The 23,397-nt window shown below is 34.4% G+C and overlaps 1 protein-coding gene across 4 annotated transcripts in view; it reads left to right on the top strand.

Annotated features, from left to right (window-relative positions):
* Positions 1-23,397, top strand: part of Phkb (phosphorylase kinase regulatory subunit beta) — a 217,393-nt gene that overhangs the window by 190,781 nt on the left and 3,215 nt on the right. For all 4 annotated transcript variants that reach the window (XM_015488767.2, XM_048792237.1, XM_015488766.2 and 1 more), the window contains 4 exons: positions 2,513-2,715; positions 14,175-14,309; positions 19,805-19,934; positions 22,687-22,794. In XM_015488767.2, the coding sequence (XP_015344253.1) occupies positions 2,513-2,715; positions 14,175-14,309; positions 19,805-19,934; positions 22,687-22,794 (576 nt within the window). The remainder of the gene's footprint in view (positions 1-2,512; positions 2,716-14,174; positions 14,310-19,804; positions 19,935-22,686; positions 22,795-23,397) is intronic.

Raw genomic sequence — 23,397 nt, 5'->3', positions numbered from 1 at the left:
GAAGTGCTCCAGACAGGTTTAGGATAAGCAGAGCAAAGGCAGTGGTTAGCAAAGGACACATTTCTCCTTCTACTTCACGTTAGCTCCTCCTGCCCCTTAGATCAGTGATGGTATTCAAGCAGAACCAGAGTTTTCATGACAGTGCTGCTCCCTAGATCCTTCACCCTCCAGGCCAACTTTGTTACCTTCTTGTCACAGAGCCATCTCCTGCTAGCAGTGATCCCTTCTCTCCTTTGTATTATCGTAACAGGCCTATGACACTTCCCACAACCTGTCCACAATCCCAATTCATTTGAATGTATGTCTCTTACCTCATTGTAGGCTTTGAGCCCCCCAGAAATCAAGGCCTAGATCTTGTCTAGTATATGTCCCAGTGTGCCTAGCATGGATCTGGCGTAGAATAGATACTTGATAAATGTGGGAGTTTGTGCATGAAGATATGGAATGGCTTGTGACTGCTCATTTTTTGTTTCGTTTTCAGTAATCTCTAATTACCTTGCTGAATCATTCTTTGATTAGAATGAAAATCTATTTGCTTGTTTTCTCTTTAGAAATATATGTGCTTTATTGTGTTTTCCTGATAGCTAACCTAGGGATATAATATGCTTTAGGAATATGAAATGCTGTAACCCTCTTTAGTAGAAACAACCCATTGACCATATTGCAAGATTCTTAATTAAGATTAAAATTATTTTATACTGATATCCAGCTTTTAGAATATTAGAATAATAAGCTATTTTACTTCTTCCTGTGATTTTAAGTAACAATTTTAATTTAATAACAATTAAAAATAATAGTATTAATTTTAAAACTTCTGAGAAAAAGTTGAGTTTCTTTTCACATATGTTGTTTTCTCTGTGCTTGCCAAATTTATTCAAGAGACTTTTATACCCATTTATCAGTAGACCAAGATACGGGAAGTAGCTTATCCAGTGCCTTACCTTGCCAGAAGCCTCACCTCCAGCCAAAGCATTATATTTTTGCCCTGGACCATTTCACCTGTGAAAGAAAATTAAGCAGTCTTTGGGAAACTATTTTTCCTTGATTTGGGGTCTCTGTAGTATATCTGAAAATAGAGTTACTTCCACTACATATGAGCATTCATAAGGTTTTGGAAGATTTTTGAGATAACTGGTACCTGACACTAGGAGGAGAGGTGGGTTTGGGTTGGTCATGTCCATTGTATATAATATCCAGAGGGGAGTTGCAGCCTGTGTCCTGAAACCTGAGAAGTTTCAGAGCCTGCCCTGAGGCTATGAGTGGACCATTGCCCCACAGACCATTAAGTCTCCCAGGGATATAGTCATTTTTAGAACTGGGTAAGCATGGAAGGACAGCAGCTCAGCTTCATGACCAGGTGCCTGAAGTCCATTTATTGATTGCCTCATAAACCTTTACAAAAAAAAAAAATGAAAATGGAGCAAAGTTTGTATTAGCTCATTTATGAAATTCTACCCTGAAAACTGAAGTTTGTTTCTACAAAGCACTTGTAGATCACCTCAAGCTCTGTGGAATGAAATAGTGATTTAGTCATTATTGCTTCCAGAGGCAATGATACACCTTCTGTTTTCTTCTTTGCACAGTGACATTTTAATAAATCATACTCAGACTAACTGGTTAATATCACTATGGTATGATAAAGTACTTCTTGGATTTCACTCCATTACAATATTGGAGCCAAAACCCCATGTTTACTTTCTCCCCTGATCTCTGACAACACAAGGGCTTTGATATGCTCTTCTTTTTCCTGCCTCTTATAATTGTGCACTGTACACAGAAGAAAGAAAGCACTGGTGAGGAGGAAGAAAGGCTGCGGACTCCTTTGGGAAGCAGAATGCAGAGGAGTGAAGGAAACTGGAATATTCTTTTTCCCGCTTCAGCAGCACTTTCTGCTTTGAGTTTTCTTTGCCATTTCCCTTTGTGCTTTTTCCTTTCCCAGACTTGTGGGCAGTGTCATTCATTCACTTCCATAGGTGAGAGATCTTTCACCATGGATCTTCACCCTCATTAGGTACCTAGCATTATGCCAGATAAAGTGAGGGCTACACAAGAACTGTATGACCTCACACCTGCCTTTGAAAAGGTCACAGTGTTGTTAAAGAGCAAAAGGTTCTGCCTGAGAAACTGGAAAAGTATATTTCTCAAACACTAAATTATGTAGACTGTGCAGTAAAATAAAACTATTCAACATATTCCAGTTTTCTCTGGGGAATTTCTAATACAAAAGTTGTTTCAAATAATTTTATCTTAAGAGTTATTTATATCCACTCACCTTCATTCCCCTGAGACCCTCACCTGCCCTTATATTTTAGACCAGACTGTGAACCATTATGAACTCTACTGGGAATCATGCTTTGAAAGCCATTTTAATAAATAGCAGGAACAGTTATTCTACCTAATTCCCTAGCTTGTATAGAGCAATTTCAGCCTGCCAGTCATCTGAGCCTTGAACTTTTTTCTGTTATCTTTTAGTATCTAGGAAATTTTTACAATAAAATTCTGCCACTTGTAGGTAACTCTGGGTGCCTTTGGGCATGAAGAAGAGGTTATCTCTAATCCTTTGTCGCCAAGAGTGATTAAGAACATCATCTATTATAAGTGTAATACCCACGATGAGAGGGAAGCCGTCATTCAGCAAGAACTGGTCATCCATATTGGCTGGATCATATCCAATAACCCTGAGTTATTCCGTGGAATGCTAAAAATTCGAATTGGGTGAGTAAAGCACTTTGCATTTGTATAAAGAGAATTATTCAAGGGGTCCTCTAAAAGACTTAGCCTTCCCACATGAAGTCATGTTCTAGGTATCTGGTAGGTATTTAGGGAAGTGCACTTTTGCCCTAAGCTGTGGAGGCAGTGTCTGGTGGTATGAAGAAATAATGCCAGGGACCTAAAAGAATCATCATGTTTATTTATAATATATAAATAGTAAAATTTTGTCTATTTCCCAAATTAGATATAGTGAAGTAATTCTATTCTCTGGTAAAATCAAATTCCAAGGATTTCAATAGCTGCATCATGTAAAAACTAAGCACAATAATTGTAAAAATACCTATAATGGAGTTGGTAAGCCTTAAAGGAAAAATTATTTTTAGTAAAAGTGGGTGTCAGGAGGACACACTCAGATAAAAATGTGATCCTTTTAAGAATATTCTATATCCACTTTCTACTAAAATCTAATGCTTAATTTTTAATATCATAAGCTTAGAAAATAAATTGGTAGTAAGAGTCTGACAACCTAGAATCTTCTTAATCATGAATATTGTGAGGCAATAACTAAGCTATGGAACCAACCTAGGTGCCCTTCAACAGATGTATGTATAAAGAAATGTGGTATATATATACACAATGGAATATTGCTCAACCATAAAGAAGAATGAAAGTATGGCATTGTCAGTAAATATGGAACTGTAGACTATCATGCTAAGTGAAATAAGCCAATCCCCAAAATCCAAAGGCCAAATCTTCTAATATGTGGATGCTAACCTACAATAAGAAGGTAGGGGGAAGAATAGAAGTTCATTGGATTAGACAAAGGAGAATGAAAGGAAGGGAGCGGGGAGACGGGAATAGGAAAGAGAGTAGAATACATGACTAGTGTAGCTCCACATCACGTACAACCACAAGAAAAGAAAGTTATACTCCATGTATGTATAATATATCAAAATACATTCTACTGTCATCTTAATTAAAAAAACAAATAAAAAATTTTCAAAAAAATGAGTTTTGTGAGGAAGGCTGATGTAAAGTCAACCAGGCTCTGTTTTCAGCAGATCTAAATTCAAGTCCTGACTGCCGTTTATCAACTCTGTATCCTTGGATAAATGGCCAAACCTCTCTAGTCTCACTTTCATACCAGCTTCACTGTTTTATGTGAGAATGAAATGAGATAATATGTTTCATAAAGCCTTTATGAGTTTGTCATATGTTTTATGACATAAAGTATTATGTTAATGTGTCCTAATTGTAATAGAGTCAGATGACATCTGAGCATATAAATAACCTAACATATGGCCAATTGGAGGAGGGAAGTTTTCCAAAAAAATGTTTGAAAAGAATATATATTTCCTGTTTATTGTGTCCAAATATATATATGAATGTGAATATGTGTACATAGCTTGTTAACTATATAATTGCATTGTTAGTATCTTATTTCTGTTCTACTTAATCCATGATTGCTGATAAAAAGTCTTCATAATTTCTCATTACTCTTGAGAATATATTCCTGAGTTTCTACCTAGAATCTTTATCAGCTTTGCTTTATATATTTTAAAATTTTATTTTTGTACATGTTACTTCGTTGCTTTTAATAACATATCCTCCTTTGTATCATTTGTTGCTTTTCAACAGTTTAAAATTTCAAACATCTACAAAAATATATAGACATATAATAAAGCCATGTATGTCCATAATATTACCCAGCTTCTATCTACCCCACCCAAACCCCCTTTTAAATTCTTTAAGGCAGATTCATCTTATCATCTAATATATAAATCCTTTAGTTTGTAAAAGATATAGACTTTTTCTAAATAAAACCATGATGCATAAAAAATAACAGCTGCATTATAATTTGACATTTGTCGAATATCACTGCCTGCTTTTTTTAACTGTCATTATTACCTTGGTATACTATCTTCCATCTCTCTACATTCATTGTTCTTTTATAATTTTGTGTGTATGTAGCTATATGTGTATGTATATATTTATGCTCAACATTTATGCTGGTTTTTTTTGTATTAGTGCACTTAATAATGGATTCCATCTTGACATTCATAAATGCATATAAGATAGTTTTCTCCATTTCAATCTATAGTACTTCCTCTTTCTTTCCCCCTCCTTTATTCCCCAGAACCCCTTCCTCTACTCTGTTGTTCTTTCTTCCATATTTATTTTTGAGATAGTCTGAGTGTCTTTTTTATAATGAAAATCATAAAATTTACCATTTTTAAGTGTACTGTTCAGTAGTGGTAATGCATATTTTTATCTTTTAATAGAAATATATATTTGACATTTATGTCATTTTTTAAATGTATTTACTTGTTTTGCATTTTATTTTGTTTTCTATTTACCATGATTTCTTGTTGCTTTCTTCCTTTTCTGTTTATTGTTGTTGGATTGATTTACCTTTCATTTCTTAATTTTAGTTTTACATGTGAATATGAAGCACTTTCTGAAAGATGATTACTCATTTTTTCCTTCAGAATTACATATAAAATCTCCTTGCTTATTTAGCAATATCTACATATCTCTTGATTCATTAATTTTTATCCTAGGAATTTACAGTAATACACAAATAATAAAGACATATTTTATAGCAGTCTTAATTTCAGCACTTTTTGAAAAAAATGAAACATTAGGAACAACCTAGGACTTCATCAGTAGGAAAGAATTTAAATAAATTATTATAGCCATATAGTAAAATGAGATGCAGCAATTTCAAGGAATAAGATAAAGTTCTACATGCTGCATTTATAAATGACCAAGACAGATTAAATGAAAAGATAAGTTGCAAATGTATTATTTAAATTCTTTAAAAAGAACAATAATAATTCTATTATACATATATGTGTAAAGTGTATATGTGGAAAAATATCTAAAAAATGTATATCAAATAAATGTCAGTTATTTTCTTTAGGAGATTCCTACTGTTATATTTTTTGGTATTATTTAAATTATTTTTCGTTAGCTTATTATTTTTAAACTATTTGCCTGACTTCAACTATAGTATTTTTTACATGAATTTCTCATTCTTTGTCTCCTCTTTGATTAAAAATAAATTACTATATCTGCATAGACCCTAACATTCATTTTTATCCCCTAAAATTGTTTCTTTCAAACATTTAGAGGTATTTCAACTGTAAGAATTTGGAATCAGGGGCTGGGGATGTGGCTCAAGCCGTAGGGCACTCGCCTGGCATGCACAAGGCGCTGGGTTCGATCCTCAGCACCACATACAAATAAAATAAAGATGCTGTGTCCACCGAAAACTAAAAAATAAATATTAAAATATTCTCTCTCTCTCTCTCTCTCTCTCTCTCTCTCTCTCTCTCTCTCTCTCTCTAATCATAACCTGATTTGTTCAGTCTGTCCGCCCTAATATTTTCAACTCCAACATCTGACAACATATGAGGATACAGATATGTGTCTCTCATTTGAGTTGACTCTAAATGAGAAGAAATATGATTCTTTATCTCTGTGCAGGGTATGAAAGTACTCTGTTATCATAGACTCAGGAATTTCTCCAAGATAGATAGAGAAGTATAGGTTATAACTTTTCCAAAGCATAATAAATGTTCTAATCAAGAGTCTCTTCAAATGACAGCCATCCTTGCAAAAGTTTAAACAAAGCCTTAAAATAATTGTTAAGTTTCCCAGGATTTTACAAGACTGTCTTTTCAGTCTCTTATAGTTTTTCCTTTAGTATTTATTCTAGACCAACTTTCATTCTTTCACAACTCCCATGTAATTTCCTTTCTTGAATTCAAATCTGACCTGAAGTTAATTTCTCTCTCTTCCTAGGATATGCATTTAGTTTATTCTTTTTAAAATTTTTTATTTGTTATTTTTAGTGCATTTAGTTTATTCTGAATATAATTTTCCTCCTGTCTTTGTATCTGCTCTTCTATGTGTTCAGTGCCTTCCATGAGAAATAACATACATCTTAAACTATGTGTTGTCAAGAAATAGCATGTGGTAGTATTTAAAAATAAGAGAGCCAGGTGCAGTGGCACATACCTGTAATCCCAGCAGCTCAGGAGGCGATGAGACAGGAGGAGTGTGAGTTTGAAGACAGCCTCAGCAACTTAGCAAAGCCCTAAGCAACTCACCAAGACCCCATCTCAAAAATAAAATATGAAAAAGGGCTGGGGATGTAGCTCAGTGGTTAAGTGTACCTGATTCAATCGCTGGTATCAAAATAAATAAATAAATAAAACAATAGCAGAACACTTCATGAACAAACTTCCATGAAACATTAATTATTCACTGTCTTGAAACCCATTCTGGCATTGTGATATTATATTCCCAGTGTATTAACAGTGTCCCTGCCCAGCTCATTATGTACATTTCTCTCTTACACAGGTCTCATAGGGTCAACTCCTAGTCACTATGACATTTATGTTTTAAGGATTTATTTAAGAATTTTACTTCTTCTAAAGCTAGAGACCAGATCTTATATTATTTCCTATCTTGCAATCTAGCTTATTGGAGATGCTCAATAAATATTTGATTGCTTAGTATATAGGATATAAGCAGAGTGAGATGGTTTGCCTTGAGGTAGTGATAGGGAATTTCAGAAAAACAAAAGAGACCATGCCTCTGTGCTCATTGGAGAGAGAGGAAAAAGGACTTTTAATTTTGATAAATATAGTTGGTTTGTGCCACATGATGTTGAAATTAAGTATAAAAGAATATTTAGGGCTGGTTCAGTGCTAGAGTGCTTGCCTTGTACATATGAGGCACTGGGTTTGATCCTCGGCACCACATAAAAAATGAATAAATAAAATAAAGGTATTGTGTCCATATACAACTAAAAAAAATTAACCATGTCATTTAGGAAATTACCAAGTTTATATGAAAGTCCAGTAATGCCTATAGAAGATATCAGGATGTAGCACTCTTCTTCATTCACTTATTAACAGAATGGTGCAGTAAATCACATCTGTACAATACAGGTTGTCTTACATCTCTAAACAATGTTCTTCATAAGATCTAAGGGTATACAAGTGTGAATAGTACATGATCATTGCACTCTAAACTGTAGTAAACCATCCTCCCCTTCTTGTATCATCACCATAACCACAAATATTATTTGTTGAGTTTTTATTATGCTAGGTAGGGTGCTAAAATTTTTTTCACATATATTATCTGATTTAATCCTGTAACAACTTTGGTAGATACTTAGGATCCCCACTTTATAGTAAAGAATCTGAGACTCAGGAGCTTAAAAGATCTCTCTTAGTCTAACCAGTAAATGGAAGAACTGGAATTTATACCCTGACTCCATAGTTCCTGTTGTTCAGTCTCAAGTACTGTGAGTGTGTTTTCACTTAAGTATCTGTATCATTGCCATCTCATGCAAAAGGGCTTTATTGTTTATTTCTAAAACCTTATGACCTTTATAGTCTCTCCTACATGATTTTAACTTATGATCTATGTTGTGTTCAAGTATTTATGGAATTACTGTGATGTTCCATAGACCCCTGATGTTTTTTGTCTTTTATCTGTCAGTCCTCCAATCTAGGATCAATACTATTTAGCATTTTATGGTGTAAGTCATACCATGGTACTTGAATACAAGTTTTCCTCCACTTATGATGGGTTATATTCAAATAAATCTATTGTAAATTGAAAAATTACATGAAAAAATAGACTTAATACATCTATCTGTCTGGTAGCTGTGGCTCCCTGCTGCTACCCAGAATCATGAGAGAATATTGTGCCACATATCACTAACCTGGGAAAAGATCACACTTCAGAATTTGAAGTGTGTTCTACTAAATACATATCACTTTCATATCATCATAAAGACAAAAAGAAAAACCAGTCAGTAAAGCCCATTGTAAGTCAGGGACTATTTGAGGTTATAAGGTTAAAAACCTAAGAAAAAAGATTTTGTATCTTTGTTTAACATGAGAACAAGAAATTGGGGGATGTCTTGACAGTGATTCTAAGGTTCTCTTATATGCCCCAAGAGATATAAGATGCTATGAAAAGTTAAAAGAGAGGTTACAGAACAAGCTTTTTGCTCCCTTGTAATGTTGTTACCACTAGTAAGAAATCAACATTACTTCCTTATAATATTGATATCACTAGTAAGTGGAGAGTTTCATCATGTTGAGCACGTGTGCGCGCGCGCATACACACACACACACACACACACCCCTTTTATATCAGTCTTCCTGCTTGTTGCTGGATCAAAATTGGTTTAGGAAACAAAGTTTAAGAGCAGTTTAAAAGTATTTATTTTTGTCATTTTTTTCAGTTAGTATTTGTAGTGGAAGTAATACTTTCCTGTGAACTAAGTCTTTGTAATTAGAGGATTGATGCCTGTGTTCCAAGTTCCAGTCTAAAATGTTGTAAATTAATCAACATCCACTGGGCCCTTGGAGCCATTTAGGAGAACAACTTGACTTTGATTACCATTTCTGCTACTAACTTCTGTGACTATCAGGGGCAAATAAGTTATCCTTGTGTATTCTCACAGAAAGAGATTTAATGTTTACCAAGGGCCCACTTTCTGGCCCTTTGGAATATATTGAAATTGTCAGTAGAGAAGGCAAAGGGGAATGAAGTGAAGGAAGTAGGGATGCTTTGGAAAAGGAAAGACAGTGCAGTGAATCTTACGTAACTTTCCTGTGTACGTATATGTATATCCACAAGAAATTAATTTTTAAAAATAACTGTAGGTAAATGCCAGAAAGATCAATAGAGGGAAGGGAGCAGAGGGTTGAGAAGGGAAAGGAAAGGAGAGGTACTGGGGATTGAATTAGAACAAGATATATTCCATGCTTTTATAATTATGTCAAAATGAATTCTACTGTCATGTATAACTAAAAAGAACCAATTTTAAAAAATGAGATAAGTTTAGGACAGGCTATTTGAAATTCAGCAAATTTAAGTAACTTGCCCAAGTCATAGGATCAAGAAGCAGGCTTTAAAACTAGTGTGAATGACTGCAGAGTTCTTAATTGCCTAACCTGCCCTCCATCTCTCTGATCTATAAAACAGGGAGGCTTCCCCTGCTTTGGCTTCTTCATTGAATTGTGACCATTCTGGGTAAGGAATGTGAAGATATTTTATAAAGGTTAAAGTATGAACATTATCACTGTGGCACTTGAAAATTGAGGTCCTCTCTAGGGATTTTGGAAAAAAGTTCCTCTGGAGATTTCTTTTTATGTACCATAAATCTCAAGAATCCATAGGAGGAAACAACTCCTACCTACACACATCTCTATCTTTCTCTCTACCTAACCCCCCCCATTATCTTCTGATCCTACATCTGAAAACCACCTGTGCTCCCGCAGGAGATGTTCACCGTGGAAGATATGCTCCTTTCAACCATGATTGATTCTCCTTTAGTGTTCAATGGAATGATCCCAAAGCATTTCATCATCCACTGCCCCAGCTGCTTTGTACACTCCAATAGCACTGTTTCTTCTCTATTTCCAAGGTTAATCCTGCCAGTGCAATTTCTTCAGCTTTATGCTCTCAGGCACTCTTGTGAACAAAATTAACCTGCTCACAGGAATGGTATTCTAGCCTGATAATGATTTGATTTGCTGTCTCATTATTGATTTGTGCACCAGCTTTCATGTTGAAATAGATCAAGTTCCTGACAGGCCCATTACTGTAAAGACCTCCAATCAACTGCTTTCTGCTACAGGTCTGTCAGTCAAGCTTCAGTGGGAGATAACCCCTGAGGATATATTTTATCAGGCCTTTTTCATCTCTACTTTTCGTACTGCCAAGACATTCTGTAAGCAATTATGATCCAGACATATCTTGTCCTCTGATGCCCAAATAGTATCTGTGAATCACATATTCTGTGTTTAGAGGCCATTGGTGTCAAAGGTACCAACTCTTAACACTGCTTATACAAATAAAGGAAAAAAGAAGTAATTACAACTCTTAAGTTCATTACTGTGGTTCTGATACTTAAAGTTTAATATGAGGTAAGGAAATGGGATTGTAAGAGCTCTCCTCATTCTATGCTGTTATGCTTAGATGGAGGGTAGAGTCATTGTTCTCTTCTAGTTTCCAAACTAGAAGCCCAGTTTGCCTCATCTAATTATTATTATTATCCAAATTACTATGATTCAAGCAAAAAAGTCCTTTGTAACTTTTCTGTCTCTTGTTATATATTAGTTATCTTGGGCTGCTGTAACAAAAAATACCATAGGTAAAATGGCTTAAACAAAAGAAATTTAGCCAGGCATAGCTGCACATGCCTGTAATCCTGCTACTCAGAAGGCTGAGACAGGAGGATTGCAAGTTCCAGGCCATCCAGGGTAACTTAGTGAGACCCTGTCTCAAATAAAAAATAAAGAGGGTTGGGAATATGGATCAGTGGTAGGGCACCCCCCCTGGGTTCAACCCCAGTACTTATAAACAACAACAATAGAAAATTCCTTTTTCCACAGTCTGAAGGCTTGGAAGTTCAAGGGTAAGCTACCAAATGATTTGGTTTCTGGTAAGGACTATATTCCTGGCTTGTAGACTTTCTTGCTATTTCCTTCCATGGTAAAGAGAGAAAGAGCTCTGGTTACTGATCCTGTCATAAGGGCCCCACCCTCATGACCTTGTCTCCTGTTGAGGTTCAGATTCAACATAGGAATTAAAGTGGAAGGGGAGCTCAGTTTAGTTCATAATATATGGCTTAATAAAATGTTGGAATGGAGTAAAATGTTTACTTGTATAACAGCAAACCACAAATCTTTCCTATTATGGAGATAATATCAGAATGATTGTTAAAGAATTCTTTTTTTTTAATATATTGTTTAGTTGTTGATAAACCTTTATTTAATTTATTTAGTTATATGCGGTGCTGAGAATTGAACCCAGTGCCTCACACATGCTAAAGGCAGGCACTCTACCACTGAGCCACCACCCCAGCCCAAGAATTGTTTCTTACCAAGGAGAATGCTATTCTTTTTTTTTTAATATTTAATTTTTAGTTGTAGATGGACACAATACCTTTTATTTATTTATTTTTATGTGGTGCTGAGGATAGAGCTCAGGGTCAGGCACATGCTAGGCAAGCACTCTACTGCTGGGCCACAACCAGCCCCTCAATGCTATTCTTTTTTTTTTTTTTTTTTTAATTTTTTTTTATTGGTTGTTCAAAACATTATAAAGCTCTTGACATATCATATTTCATACATTAGATTCAAGTTGGTTATGAACTCCCAATTTTACCCCAAATACAGATTGCAGAATCACATCGGTTACACATCCACATTTTTATGTAATGCCCTATTAGTAACTGTTGTATTCTGCTACCTTTCCTATCCTCTACCATCCCCCCTCCCTCCCCTCCCATCTTCTCTCTCTACCCCATCCACTGTAATTCATATTTCTCCTTGTTTATTTTCCCATTCCCCTCACAACCTCTTATATGTAATTTTGTATAACAATGAGGGTCTCCCTCCATTACCATGATTCTTTATGGCATTTTTTTCAGAAAATGCAGCTGTCTGGTTTACTAGTAGTCAGATTTCCATGTACTTTATTTTATATTTCACTCCTTGATTTAGGCATGTCAGAAAGACAAATGCCAATACATAAAACAGTATCCTTACTAACCTCACAAGAGTTTCTAGAAGGGCAAGTTTATTCCTGGGACTAGTCTACTTTTTTACACCTTGCTAGCAGTCCTAAGGAATTCATTGTCCTCGAGTCAAACCTTGATATGTATGAAGGTTGAATTGGTCAGTGGGGTGTATCTGCCACTTTCTCATTTGCTTATTGGCAAGTACAGCCTATCTCTGATTCTTTAGACAGACTGATTTATAGGACTTTGGTCAAAGAATAACCTTCATTCTTTTGACTTTCCTCCTTCCTCTCTACCTCCCCTCCCCTTCACATCTTTTCTCTTCCCTTTTCTCTTTCCTTCCCTTCCCCATATTTGCATTTAAGTATTTTTATGCTAGAATTGTCAAATCTTGTTCATGGAAATGAGGGTAGGAAGTTGGATTTTTTTTTCATGCCTTTTTTTGTTAGTAGCCCTAAAAATGGATAAAATGCCTTTGATTTTTTTAACCGTGTTGCTCACTTGATTATTTACTTCCTCTGAGTGTCTGATAGCTATTCTAGTAGTTCAAGTCTAATGCTGTTTTACAACAAAGAATAGGGAAGAAAATAGGAAGAATAGAGGGTTGTCTTCACCTATGGCAGTGGAGATTGAAACAGTCACAGAATTGAAACACTGTGAACTGGTCCAGCAGGCAGGGCAATATGTCTAGTTGAGGTCCTCTCTGGCTCACCTGGGAACATTTTAACATTTTTTTCTTCCATCTGCCGCACCCAGGCATTAAAGTTATCTCATAAGTATGCATCACCATTATTTTTCAAACCAGCCTTAGCAGAAAGAAGGACCTAACTTTTTCATTATTATACCTGCCTTATGGGCTTATCTTTCAAGGAATATGTCAAGAGAAAGATAATGCTACATCTGTGTGCAGTAATTTGACCCCTCTAAATCTTCATGCTATACATAATCATTTACCCTGGTGGGCTGGCTTGTGGCCCCACCTTTGTGAGACAAGCAAAATAGGAGAAGGAAAGCAGATTGATTCCACATACTAGGGGTGTATTATCCCTGTTATTCATTGTCCACCAAAGGATTTAAGGGTAAAGCATAGGAATCTGCTGTGTAAAAGTAATTCCCTGGCTTTTCCTAATAGTATATAGAATTCTGGTTCCCTAAGGCACAGTATTATTTCTAGAGTTTCTTTGGTTTTCATAACTAGTTTATTTGAGTTCTCTTTCATAAGAATACAGTACATAAAAGAAATGAAATGAAACTGCAGAAATTTTTTTTTTAAAAATTCCAAATTAAAAAATAAAATTACACATAAAATAATTAAATATTTTAGCTTTTCTGAAATCTATTGGTAAAAGTACATTCTCAAATATGGTAGTATAAGTTATAACTGATTGCATCCTTTTATTTCAAAGACAGGTATTTCTCCTCTGTCCCTTTCTATCCCAAAAGAATAACTGCAAAGTAAAAGAAATTATATTTTTAAAATTCCTCGGGAAAGAATATTTATATAATAGCATATCTCAGCCTGTTTCTTAAAATGCATTATTTATGTCCCATTTATGTTTTGCATATATCTAGTGTTAAGAAAACAATGTGGTAGCTATTTGTATATAGTATGCTATCATATTACACTGATAAAAATCTTACTTTGTAAGAACCTAGGTACTTTAAACCCATTTTTATGCTTTATAATGTAACTACATGTGTAAGAGCAGGCCTCATTTTTAACAGTCTGATCATGTCACACAATCTTGATGGAAGTAATTAAATCAACGGTTCAGGAAATTCAAATAGCTTTTTCTTCATTCACCTTTGAATGGGTCAGTGCTATTAAGGGCATTACTAAGAGGAACACAAGGTGATTTTATTTCAAGAGTTATTGATTCCTGCTTCCCCTGCTTTGTTTTAGGTGGATCATCCATGCTATGGAGTATGAACTACAGATCCGAAGTGGGGACAAGCCAGCCATAGACTTATATCAGCTGTCACCTAGTGAAGTTAAACAACTTCTGTTAGATATTCTCCAGCCTCAACAGAATGAAAGGTAACAAGGCCCTTTATTACATACAGAACACTCTGTATGTAATACAGCAATAATCTAGTTTTTAATTTGATAGATATATGTGAAAATAATAAAGCTGGATGTGGCTCAAGCAGTAACGCGCTCGCCTGGCATGCACAGGGCGCTGGGTTCGATCCTCAGCACCACATAAAAATAAAATAAAGATGTTGTGTCAACCGAAAAATAAAAAACTGTTTAAAAAAAAAAAAAGAAAGAAAGTGCAGCGGAGTATCAGAGGCCACCTTACTAGATGGATTAGATAAACAGACTAATGTCAGTCAGTAATTTGTGTTGATTTGAACTTTATACTTCTTTTGGATATAGTGTGTAAGTATTTCCTCATTTTTTTTTATTCTGTGCAAAATGTAGCACTTCATACCACCTTAGTCAATTCCCTTTTTTGTTTGTTTGGTTTTTTTTTTTATTTTTTTTAATATTTATTTTTTAGTTTTCGGCAGACACAACGTCTTTGTATGTGGTGCTGAGGATCGAACCCGGGCCGCACTCATGCCAGACGAGCGCACTACCGCTTGAGCCACATCCCCAACCCAGTCAATTCCCTTTCTGAACCTTTATAGCACTCAGTGTCTCTTCCCAACAGTTTGGCAGAAGGGATTGGGTTGGTCACATTACTTAAAAATGTCGCCTGTAACTCTGTCTTCCTAAAAAGACTAAGTTTCAGGGCTAAATCCTTTCATGTTCTTAACTTGTACTAGCCTTTGAATAAGAACAAAACAAATATTTGTGGATTGCATTGGACTTAAGACATTTTTTTATTCCAGAAAGAACTTTAATGATTATTTAGGCAAGTATTTATTGAGCATATCAATGCCTAGCATTTTCCAAGGTTATATTGTTAAATGCTTAGAAATATAAGCATATATTTATATTTCCTTATAAACAAATATATATTTATGCACAAATAGATCTGTTGAAGAGAGGGCTGGTGTTGTGGCTCTGTGGTAAAGCGCTCGCAAGCATGGGGCACTGAGTTTGATCCTCAGCACCACATAAATAAATAAAGATCTGTTGAAGAGAATAGAAAGTCCAGAAATAGACCCCCCCAAGTACAGTTTAGACTTGTAATTCATGATAAATGTGACATCAAATCACTGGATCAAGGATGGACTTTTTAAATAAATAACATTAAGACAACTAGATAGTCATTTGCAAAAAGTAAAATCAAGTACTTTATACCATATACAGTAATCAACTCCAAACATATTAGAAATCTAAATGTAAAAATGGAAATTATATAAATATTAAAGGAGTGCCTCAGTAAATTTCTTTTTAACTTTGGTGTGGAAAAGACTTTCTAACTATGACTCAACCCAAGGGCATCAAAAAGAAAATTGTAAAACTATATAAACATTAAGAACATTTTCTATGGCAAGAAATAATGTCAAAAGACTGCTGAAAAAATGGAAAAATATATATGCTATAAAAAATGAATAGTCATGAATTCTTAAAAATTGAGAGATAACCAAAACTCCAAGGAGAAAAATGGGGGAATAAAAAGACTTATCAATTTATTTAAAACATATGAAAAATGGCATTTATGTATTTGGGAATATATTAAAACTAACTTATAATTACATCAATTTAAATTAAAACATTGAACCATTTTTCATCTTTCACACTGGCAGAAGTTAAAAACTGTAATAAATATTTGGTGAGGCTGTGGGAAATAGGCACTCTTATATGTAACTGATGGGTACAGCCCTTATGGGTGAGAATTTAACAACATCTAAAAAAAAAAAAATCTACATTTGCACTTGTCCTTTGACACAGCAAACATTTTAGGAATCTCTCTGAAACCATGAAACCATGCCTCAAACAATATGAAAAAATGTGCATAAGATTATTCATTAACCCCTTATGTCCATCCTGTGTACAGGACACTTATAAAGAACTTAAATTGAGCAACAAATATAACACTTACGGTCAATTTGAAATAAATAGTATGTTTTTAGAGTTCTGTTCTTTTGAGAAAATATTTGAATAATTAGACTATTTGCACATATATATGTAGAGAGAAAGAGCAATAAAAATATATCTAAGGGATATATAAACTCCAGATTGTGATTTCCAACCTATCTTAATGTACCTCTGTCAATTTTGTTAAAATATTTGCAGAATTGGAAACTTATGAATTAATGGGTTAATCCAGTATAGTTTATAATTGAAAATTTTAGAATTCCAATAATATAACTGCCCACCCACATAGGAAATTATTTGAATAAACTGTGGCGTGTCCATTTAACAGTACTCCATACCTATGAAAAAAAATGAGTATGGTTTCTGTGAACTTGATGGAGTGATTTCTAGAATTTATTGTTGAATAGGAATAGTAAAGTACAAAAGAATATTTATAGTCTACTCTTCATGTAAGAAAGAACGGAATATAAAAATAAATGTGTATCTGCTCATTGTACAGAAGAAAGGTAGAGAAGATAAATCAGAAACTAATGTGATTGGTTACCTTCAGGGAATGGGTAGGAGCAGGATAAAAATGGAAAAGTAGGTAGAGGATGAGAGAAAGAGTAGTACTTCCCTTAGTGTACCTTGTGTTTAGCTCTGACTTAAACAATGGTAATATTTCACATACCCAAAGCACAAATAATTAAAATTAGTCCAGATGTGAAATGAATCCAAAATATAATACAGACAATAACAAATGTGCCTAACTATATTACAAATGATTATTATTACCACACTGAGAGAATGAGGAAGAAAATAGTTAAGTACTTTTGGAAAATATTGCTTTGATACTATAAGGCTAAAGAAAAAAAACCTGCACCCAAATATTGTAATGTAGTTAATAATTTTTTCTCACAGATGTGTGAATTGGCAATTCTGAAATTACTTTATGTAAATATTAGGATTGAATAAACAAGTAAATATATTATGAATAATAAGAACCAGATTTCTTAGTTAGAAACAATAGTTACAAATAGAGAAAACAAGGAAGGGTGGGTGTTGAATGGAAATTGATAGTGTCAGTAAGTGTAAGAAGGAAGGTAATATAAAAATATATGTGTATCTGTGACAAAGTCATCATGGTTTTTACACAGACTGATAAAGAAATCTGGATATGTATATGTACATGCATATGTGTATCTATATACTTCCTAGATCTGTCTATTGAAGTAACCTAGAAAAAATGAAACCCTAACAGTAGTGAGCAAAACCAGATCCCAGATATTACTTTCTAAGTACCATTCTTTAATAAAAAGAAACAGCATTCCTTGGAGAAATGGTTGAATCCGGAGCAGGAAGGAAAAATACAAGATTAGCCTAGAGCATCCTGTGCCAGAAAGTAAGGAAATCTCAAAATACAAGAGAAATATGTTAGGTGGACACTGGAAGCAACAAGAAGGAGCCCCCATCACCACAGCTAGGACAGTTGGAGCAAGATAATAAATAATGATAGTGTTGGATTTAACCCATAGAATAGATAACCATTAGTTCATGATGATAAATAAAGGGAAAGAAGGGACTCCTCCTTTTAGCAGAATTCTAATTATAATGATGGAAACAAAGTCATCATTAGGCAAAAACCATCATTGAATAGAAGCAGTATGGGAATAGCAAATTTACATATTTTATTAAAAGAAAAATGAAACAGTGGCTTTACAGTAGAGAAACCCAGTGGACTCCACCCAAATGATTAATGTATCACCAGTAATAGATACACCAATATCACATACCTCCTGCTATGATATATTGAAAAGGACAGAACATCACTTCTGAATATTCCTGCCAAAATTGAGTAATTTCAGTCTGTTCATAAGAAAACATCAGAAAAACCCAAATTGAGGTATATCCTCTTAAGTCATTAAAAATACAGGTAGGCTGGGATATGGCCACAAAATAGAAGTACCTGAGGAACATGGAAACTAAATGCCATGTAGAGGTTCCAGATCGGATCCTGGACCAAAGCAAGAACATTCATGGTAAAAATTTGAGTAAGTACCATAGATTAGTTAATATTGTGTTTCTGTTCATTTTCTGGTTTCAATAATTGTACTGCGGTTATATAAGGTAATTAAAGCATGGTAAGCTAATTGACAAGTATAGAGGAACTTTATGAAATATTTTATGACTTCTGTTAAGTCTAAAATTTTTCCAAAATAAAAATACAGCAGAAGTCTTCTAAAATAATTCTCCACCTCCATTGTATTTTCATGTTTCTTTTTATATTCTAGCAAACTCTCCTTTTTAAAATATTCATCATGACTTCATAGAACTCTGAAAATGTCTTTTTTTTTGTTGTTGTTAACAAAAGAAATAAGGGGGGAAATGCAGTGTAGGGTGGTTATTTGAAGTAAAACATCACCAAGATACTCCTAAGACCTTTGGGCTTCTTCACTTTAGCAAAACACTGAAAACCTAGCAATACAAGAAGTCTGGTCTAATAAAAGAAACTTCATACATTCAAACAAACCCCAGTGCCTCTCTTACTTATGTAGTTATCAAATTTTACTGGACCTCTTTTTCAAGAGCCACTTCTATTTACTATACCCTGCATTACTACTGTTATATCTAGAAATAATGTCAATCACACCTTCCATGTAATTGATGACACATTTTACTCTGATGACTTTTAAATACCAAATGTAAAAACATATATATATGTGTATGTGTAATATATATATGTGTGTGTGTGTGTGTGTGTGCGCGCGCGCGCGCACATACACACACACACACCTGTTTCTGCCTTCAGCTTTTGAAAGAATATACACTACTGTGTATTCTTTAGAAATTATACAAATTCTACATCTAGCAGCTTATGAATTCTGTATCTTTAAGATTTAAGACTTATCCATGAAAATAAAAGATCTAGAGTTTTAGCTTATCACTGAATTCTGATTATTATGACACATAGGTTTTATATCTGGTTTTTCAGCACTGAAATTTTAGCCATATTTAAATAACAAACCTTCATAAGATTTTAAATTATGCATATAATATTATGCATATAATACTATTTTTGATCCTTTATTCATTTGCTTATCAAGTGTTTATTAAGCACAGTTCTTCTAGAGATGTGTAGGAATGATCAAGTTATATGTTTCCCAGCCTTCATGGAGTCATTTTGCATTATGTGAGAATCATATAAAGTTATTGTGAAAGTGCTTGCTCCTGTGTTTGTTACTATTTTGTTTTGCTTTGCTTTGCTGTTTATGTATTAGAAAATCATTTGATAATATAGTGAGCATCTCATAGCTTACTAGAAGAATATCATTTTGCTTATTAAATTTTTTAAAATCTTGGAGATTTCCTCCTCTCCTGCAAGCTCTGTTATCACTATGAAATATTTACTAACCTCTGTAACACATGGCAAATATGCATCATTGATGGGTTTTGGCTTTTATTGCTCACCCTATTGAAGCAGTTAATCCATATGGAAAGCTCTGCTTTCTACCACAACAAGCTTGTTTTTCAACTTTGAAGCAATTTCCTTTGGTCTACAGGTGTTGGCTGAACAGACGTCAGATTGATGGGTCTTTGAATAGAACTCCCCCCGGGTTCTATGATCGAGTGTGGCAGATCTTGGAACGCACACCCAATGGCATCATTGTAGCTGGGAAGCATTTGCCACAGGTAAAGCCCCACTGTGTTGTCAGGAAAAGGATATATAAAGAAATAAGGATTCTTTCCCTTTCTGCATGGCAAATAACTTCTACTTTTCTGTGTTCTAGTATTCAAAGAAGGAATGTCCAGATAACTGGAGGGATGAAAATTAGAAAATAAGAAGTCTAATCAGCTAGAATGGAAATATTTTCCCCAGTCTGATTTACTTTTGTTTTTCAATTTTAGTATTCCTCTAATCATAAAAAAGTTTTCTTTACCAAATAGATATATTGCTGAGAAGTTGTATTTAATTAAGATTTTTTTTGTATTGTCATATTTCCTGTTTCAAAGAGGCTGACTTTAGAGATAGCACATTACCAAACCTATTGCTGAGCAAGCTGTCCTTCCTTTGATTACTTATAATGAACTTAGCATTTCTTGTATTGACTTTATTTTATGTAGGAGTATCCCATTACCACCAGCTGGTGGTTGGCCTGTGCTGGGAACCTCATAAGCAGTAAAGCATACATTGAAAGGCTGAAAGAGAACAGGCCTAAGAAGGAAACACTACTTAGGCATTACATGGAATGTGAAAAATGCAGTAACTTTTTAGGTCATTGAACAGATAACCATTTATTTTACTTGAGTTGTAACTTACCTATGGTCCAGATGAGTGCGTGTCCTCTCATGAATATGGTTTCCCAAGTTAATATACTGGTCTGCTTCTTTGATATGATTATTTTATTTACTTTATCCTGTCATGTAAATCATTTTTCTTACACACAGAAGCAGAAATATTGTATTTATTTTTACTGTTGAAATTTTAATTGAATTAGTTATAATGTAGTTCTTTAAAAAAAAAAAAAAAAGGTCTTCTCAAATATACACCCACACTCATTTTAGGGTATCTCTGGAAGGACTCACAAGAAATTGGTAGCATTCTTTTCTTTGGGAAGTAGAACTGTGTGTTTAGGGAGATGCTTTGCACTGAAACCCTTTTAACCTTTCAAAATTTTAACTATATGAACACACATTTCTTATTCCTAAAAAATATTGTTATACTGTTTTAGGACGGTGAGTTGTTTATTTGATTGCCAATATAAGGGTCTCAGCCCTTCCCGAGGTGCCCTGTGATTGCTGCTCTGGGCAGCACTGTTTCCTGGGAGCAGAGACAAAGTGTTTGTTATTGGCATCCTGCTGCTTCTGCTAAGCCTCCTCTCTACACACCTCGGCAGTACACTATGGCAACCTGTTGTCAGCAACCTGTCTCAATCCCTACTAGACTACTTTAACAGATTTCATGGTAGCCTGGATCATTTGTGTTTAGTATACCCTTTGTTTGCTAACAATAACAACAATAAGTGCAAGTTAAATATTTTATGTTGCAGACACTTTGCAAATGCTCATTTATCCTAACAATTTTGTGAGAAGTGTATTATATTATTCCAGTTTGACAGATGAGGAAACTGAAGCACAGCTAAATGATTTTCCCAAGGTCACACATCTCTAGTAAGTAGCTGACTTGAGGTGTGACAACTGGCAGGCAGACTTCTGAGCCTTTTCTGTTAACTCCTCTGCTACCTGACTTTCCCTGAGTCCTTTCAGTAGAGCAGAAAATTAAAAAACCTCCATTATCTCTTTTCTATGCTTCATTGTAGTTGCATAGTAGCCAAGTTGGCTTTTAAATGAGATACATTAAGGGGAAATTAATGTGAAACCATGAAAAGATCTTCCTTTCCTTCTGTACTTGTATTAATCCCATTGTTAGACATCTAAACAATTATAATACCTATATTTGGTAATCAGGCTTCATTTTTTCAATATTGAATACTACTTGTAAATATTAACAATATGTTGGATTATTTTGACTCTAGAGTATAGTGAATGTATTGAATATACAGCTAAATAATTTTGCTGTCACTTGATTGCAAGAGAAGAATCAGGGTCCCTCAGCCCCATGTTAAATATCAAGTAGAAACACATTGTTCTGAAGCTATGTTTAAGTTGATTATAAATCATCATTAAGGTAAAAGTGAATAGGTATGTCTCATCTTCTCTGCATCTCTGGTAATAATTCTAGTGACTCCATTTGTTTTGTACCACACACAGCTAACATTTAGATCCTTCCATCCCATCCTTTGAAGTTTACCCACCATGCCCAGATTTGGATTTGGATTTGAGTTTATTTTCTGCTTTCATTTGTTTTGTGAAATATGAATAGAATATTGTATGGGATTCTTATTTTAAATAAAAGATAAAGGTTAGTGTAGAGAAAATTATTTAGTTTTGCTTTATTTCTATTTCCTTGCCATTTCTGCACATCATATTGTTTTTGCTTATTTATATGCATTTTTATGCCACCACCTCAGAAAGGACCTGCAAAGAAATGATGTAAATTCAATAGCAAGTGACTTACATGCTGAAGTCTGACAGCAAACATAACTTCTTGTGTTAATTCTGAAAGCAATATGTACTCTATTTGTTGCCTCATTTTTGGCTGTTCCCTCTGTATATTCAAGTAGCTTTCTAATATAGTCCTTTCCCCCTGAAAACATTAACATAGTGAAGACAACTACTAAAAATGGAAGGCTTAATTTATCACAATAGTCAGCTGGTTGGCTTCAGTAGTCTGACAGATATAAAATTCAGTCATAAGCTGAAAATGCTCTCTAAGGTTGTATAGAAAACTGAAAAAGATTATTGATTAGAAAATGAAATTATTTTATTAAATGAGAACCAGAGTATAACATTCAGCATATTAATGTGGAGTCGTTTTTTTCAGCAACCAACCTTGTCAGATATGACCATGTATGAGATGAATTTTTCTCTCCTTGTTGAAGACATGTTGGGAAATATTGACCAGCCAAAGTACAGACAGATCATTGTGGAGGTTTGTATTTTAAAATGTAGGTTGCTGAAAATGTGCTTTCTTCTACTCCCTGAAAACCAGTGTAGGAAAACTGCCCAAAGACCAAGGATTTCATTCCTCACCTAACTTCACACTTCTCCATGGAGTCAAGAGATGGTCATCCTTGATCCAAGCTGAGGCACACAAAACACCTCTGACTCTTTCAGGGTAGAAAGACTGGTAGCCCAGCCTTTCAACTGCACCTCCCCGCCCAACAGCAAGCATATCAGCAATGTCATAAAAGAAGTAGAGGAAGTCATCTTTTCCTATACATTTTGTTTTCAGTTTTTTTCTATTTACGAAAATAATACACTACTATGGTAGAAAATTTCAATAGTTCAGAAAATTATAGAAAAGAAAACAAAAACATCCCCCCCATGCCCGTGAGCAAGAGATGGTTGCTGTTAATCTTTTGAAGAACAACTTCCCACATGTCTCTGTGAAATGAAGATATATAATTGTATGCAGTAGCATCATTGTTTCATATAGAGTAAAATGCTAAAATACATAGGCATGTGCACACATGTGCATACATGTGCTCTTTTGTCACCTTAAAACATTATATCAAATACATAGTGAATCTCC

Source organism: Marmota marmota, unplaced genomic scaffold, assembly GCF_001458135.2.
Source record: "Marmota marmota marmota unplaced genomic scaffold, marMar, whole genome shotgun sequence".
NCBI lineage: Eukaryota > Metazoa > Chordata > Mammalia > Rodentia > Sciuridae > Marmota > Marmota marmota.
The sequence above is the reverse complement of the archived record's forward strand: the minus strand, read 5'-3'. Positions and strand labels throughout refer to the sequence as shown.